The sequence below is a fragment of the Ascidia mentula genome, chromosome 5, assembly GCF_947561715.1.
Source record: "Ascidia mentula chromosome 5, kaAscMent1.1, whole genome shotgun sequence".
NCBI lineage: Eukaryota > Metazoa > Chordata > Ascidiacea > Phlebobranchia > Ascidiidae > Ascidia > Ascidia mentula.
Genome location: NC_138570.1, coordinates 4,227,529 through 4,231,426, shown reverse-complemented (window position 1 = coordinate 4,231,426; position 3,898 = coordinate 4,227,529). Strand labels below are relative to the sequence as shown.

The 3,898-nt window shown below is 38.6% G+C and overlaps 1 protein-coding gene across 1 annotated transcript; it reads right to left on the bottom strand.

Moving 5' to 3' along the window:
- Positions 1-297: 297 nt before the first annotated feature.
- LOC145901996 (proto-oncogene tyrosine-protein kinase LCK-like) lies at positions 298-3,288 on the bottom strand. The gene is made up of 11 exons (XM_082989829.1): positions 3,186-3,288; positions 2,658-2,823; positions 2,439-2,567; positions 2,177-2,280; positions 1,662-1,820; positions 1,464-1,600; positions 1,142-1,264; positions 929-1,079; positions 724-855; positions 469-614; positions 298-342 (listed from the first exon to the last, which is right to left on the bottom strand). Exons 1-11 carry the CDS (start codon positions 3,286-3,288, stop codon positions 298-300), a joined length of 1,395 nt encoding a protein of 464 aa, XP_082845955.1.
- Between the last annotated feature and the right edge of the window lie 610 nt (positions 3,289-3,898).

Here is a 3,898-nt window from a genome sequence, read left to right as displayed (position 1 = left end):
GAAGCCGAACTGGATCAGCCACTTTTTTCGGACAAGTCGGAGCGAGATTTGAAAAATGCCAGATCTGCGCAGGTCTTCCAGTAAACTCGCATGTATTTGTCTCGTTAACCTGTAAGTATTACGTGTTACAACAAAGCATGTTCCTAAGCTGTCCCGTAAAGATATTGCAATCTCACAGCAAATCAACAAAAACTTTTATTACAGGCTTTGAAATGATTTACATGTGAATTGCCAAATTTTTTTGTTGTGCAGATGACGTATTCCAGGAGCTCTTTTTCTTGCAAGAAGCAACAAGGTTTAGATTTCGATGTCTTCGTATGAAGCCAGTGTTCGGAAATAGATCTGTCAACAAACCTTTATCAGTTACCATTTACTCGCAAAAGTGTCCTACAAGTTCAAAAGTGAATATAAAGCAGATGTCAATCTAACGTAGTAAAATGGCACAGCAGAATAAAAACTAAAACTTACCATAGTGTTATAAAAACTCGGTCTGTCGTGTGGTTTAAACTTCCAACACATTTTCATTCGGTTGTAAAACAACTCGTTGCAAATAGTCGGCTTTGAAAGTATCTTTTCCGAAACAACAAATTGCTCGATATCGGCATTTGCCATTTCTGAAAACATAGTCAGATATTCGTTCATTTAACATCTCAGACCTCGGAAAGTTATATAGATTGACGTGTAATGTTTTTGGATAAGTTATACAGGTTTGCATGAACGTACCAGAGTAAGGTGTTGCACCTTTAGTCACAATCTCGTAAAGCACGATTCCGTAACTCCAGACATCGGAGAAGGTGCTGTACAAAAGTGATGAGAATATTTCCGGTGCTGACCATCTCACAGGAAACGTTTCAGCTTTTAAACGGACAATAGATTACAATGAAAGCAAATCCAGACTTTGACAACCCAAATGAACACTTGGACCCACCTCCAGTATTGTAAACAAGGTCGTCCAAGCATCTTGCCAGGCCAAAATCTCCGATTTTGCAAACAAGATTTTCGCCTAAAAGGACATTGTCGGCACGCAAGTCTCTGTGGATGAAATTCTCTTTCTCAAGATACGACATTCCGCTTGCAATCTGCGTCACAAAAGGTAATGTAATTTCAGTTGTTTGTAAGGTGTTTATTTAACCTTACTCACGTGGAATGCAAAGTGAGCTTGAAGACCAAATTCCAGCGCCTTGCCCGCGTTTTTTCGTAAGTACTGTGATAAACTCCCATTAGACATCAATTCCGTCACAATGTAAACAGGTTCCTTTGTAACCTACAATATTTTAGTGTTGATTATATGGGGGCAATTCGCTCGTAAATCCTGGTATAATTTCAAGGAAATCTGAACGGTTCTACTAAGTCTGACACACAGCGTTAGAAACAGCTGGGAAAGATATTTGAAGATGTTCATTCGGATAGAATAACGTATGGGTGATTAAAAGAACCTGAATAAAATGAACAACATTACTTACCACAGCCACAAGCCGAACCACATTAATGTGTTTGAGTTTTTCCATGGCCACAGCTTCTTTCAGTAGTTCGTTTGCATCGACAACTCCCGATTTTGCCATTTTAATGGCAACGTCAAAGTTGTAGTTGATGATCCGTCCTTTCAGCAACAAAATAACATATAGTTTGTGACCTGCAATCTCATATAAAACTATGTGTACCTTTGTAAACTTCTCCAAAGTTTCCTACACCAATTCTTTCCTTTACTTCAAGGGAACTGTGGTCAATATCTACAGACTCTAGAGCAGTTGGCCGTTGAAATGCGGGTTTACTCTTTTTGGTGGCACACACCAACTTTCCAAAACTTTCATGTGAATGTTCTGCAGTTTGGCGTGTTTTTCGAGTTTAATGACAATTATTTCGTGTGATAACCAAACAGGGTACCTTGGTAGTACTCAATGTAAGATGGCAGGTCCCTAAATCGGCCCTTTCCGATTTGTTGAAAGTACAACGAGTCAGTCGAAGGGAACATAATGTGTTTGACTGTGTGGCTTTCAAGCAAAACCGATAAGACTATAACATGACTTGTAGTCTGGTTGGGATTGAGCTGCACTGATGGTAACAAAAATGCAATATTACATTAACTTTTGACAAAACATTAGCATTTCATTGCATGGAGTAGCATTATCCAAATATTTGCAATTAAATAACCTCTGCAGAGCAGCCCCCCACTAACCTGATTTATCATGGGTGTATCGGACGAGGAACTTTCCAGGCGTAAAAGGAATCTGTTTCAGAGTTTCTTCGCATTCTGCCCTCGTTATATTTGGAAAGAACCATCTAAAATATATCGTAATACCATTTTCTCCTATGTTTATAAGAGAAAACAGATTCTCGAAATTTCTAGGTAGTAAAACTGTCTGTTTGTACCTATTTAACCATCCATACACGTATTCACGTAAAATTGCATTTTCTCGGCTTTGAGTCAAGCGACTTACTTATGATTGAATGGCTGCACGTAATGACTCTCCGAGTCCCCCGTTGGTTCACATCTTTGTTGAAGGCACGCAACTTCCACATACCCTTCGCGGCCATCACCAGTTGATACGTAAACCCAAAATTTGTCCCTGAAAATACAACACGTTTCTGCTTAGATCACCATTAAGTTGACCACAAGCTATTTTTTTATTTTACAGATGATTTCGGCACAAACGTACTGTGGTTCTTCCAACACCTTCAAAACCTCTCCATTTCTGCAGGTAATACACTGATCATAGTCAGCAGTACAATCCTGATTGCATGTGTATTTTCTTCCAACAACAACTCCAGGACTTGGTGAAGATGAAACTACAGTATCGTAAGGTGATGATCGTGGAACTATATCTGCAAAAAGATATATTCCGCGTGGTCATAAATAAAGCAATATAAGGCTGTGACGTTCCGATGCTATAGCAAACAATATGGTTTTGTAGCTATCACATTACCGTATAAGTGAATGCTTGACCGTTCAACAGAGATGTGGGTGTTTGGTAGGCCTACATCTGTCTCTAAACAAAACATATCTTCATTGAAACAATAAATTATGCCAAAATGCATGATCGCTATAACTAAAAAAATGTAGCTTTGTTTTTTTCGCAACCTACTTTACAAAACTATTGAAGACAAAACACTTGCAACAATGTTACGAAATTTGTCCTTAACAAATATTGTGCTTATACTTCTGTGCAGGGAGTACGCGCTTTTACCTTCAATGTACGCATTGTTACTGGATGGCGAGTAGACCGACGGTTTGCTGTCTTGATTTGCACAACAGCATGCGCTTGCTACGTTGCGTGCCCACACCAACATCACGAAACCACAGTAGCCTCGGATAAAATGTAAGTTTACTTTTGGGTTTTTAAATTTAACCACTCGTGTTGCGTGGTGTGGACTATTCACAATACTACACAAGATAACTGTATTAACTGCAAAGTAGAGGCTTAACCACATAACTATAAATAAGACTTCTCGGAGGTATTCAATATTGGAACAGAAAACACTACGTGCTCTGTGATTGTTTGTATTACACCTTGTTTGCGTCGTACCACAGACATGTTAGTATTGCAACTTTTGATCCGTTCAGACATGTCACAATGTTAAACTTACCGAAATTATGTGTGTTCCTACAATGAGAAGCTGTTCAACTTTCAAGACAACAACAAAAATCTACAAATATCTCGATACTTTAATTTTTTCTACATTCCAAATAGACAGAATTTATTTGGAAATGAACTTACCAGCTCAGTTCCCTCATAAAAAAAAACTTTCATTTTCCAGCTGCCTACCGTCGGACGAACGCAAACACAATAGCTATTCTGAAAGTAGATTACATAATGGTCTTGTCCCAGGGTAAGTAAACATATTCGGGTTTTATGAGTTTTATTGCCACAAGATGAACAGGTAGAACAAATTACAAGGA

Excerpts from the sequence above, each read along its gene's own strand:
- LOC145901996 (XM_082989829.1), bottom strand. The coding sequence starts at position 3,288 with ATGTTGGTGTGGGCACGCAACGTAGCAAGCGCATGCTGTTGTGCAAAT. Across the intron at positions 1,601-1,661 it reads CTTTGGAGAAGTTTACAAAG|GACGGATCATCAACTACAAC; the intron begins GTACACATAGTT and ends TGTTGCTGAAAG. Across the intron at positions 1,080-1,141 it reads AAGCTCACTTTGCATTCCAC|ATTGCAAGCGGAATGTCGTA; the intron begins GTGAGTAAGGTT and ends TTTGTGACGCAG.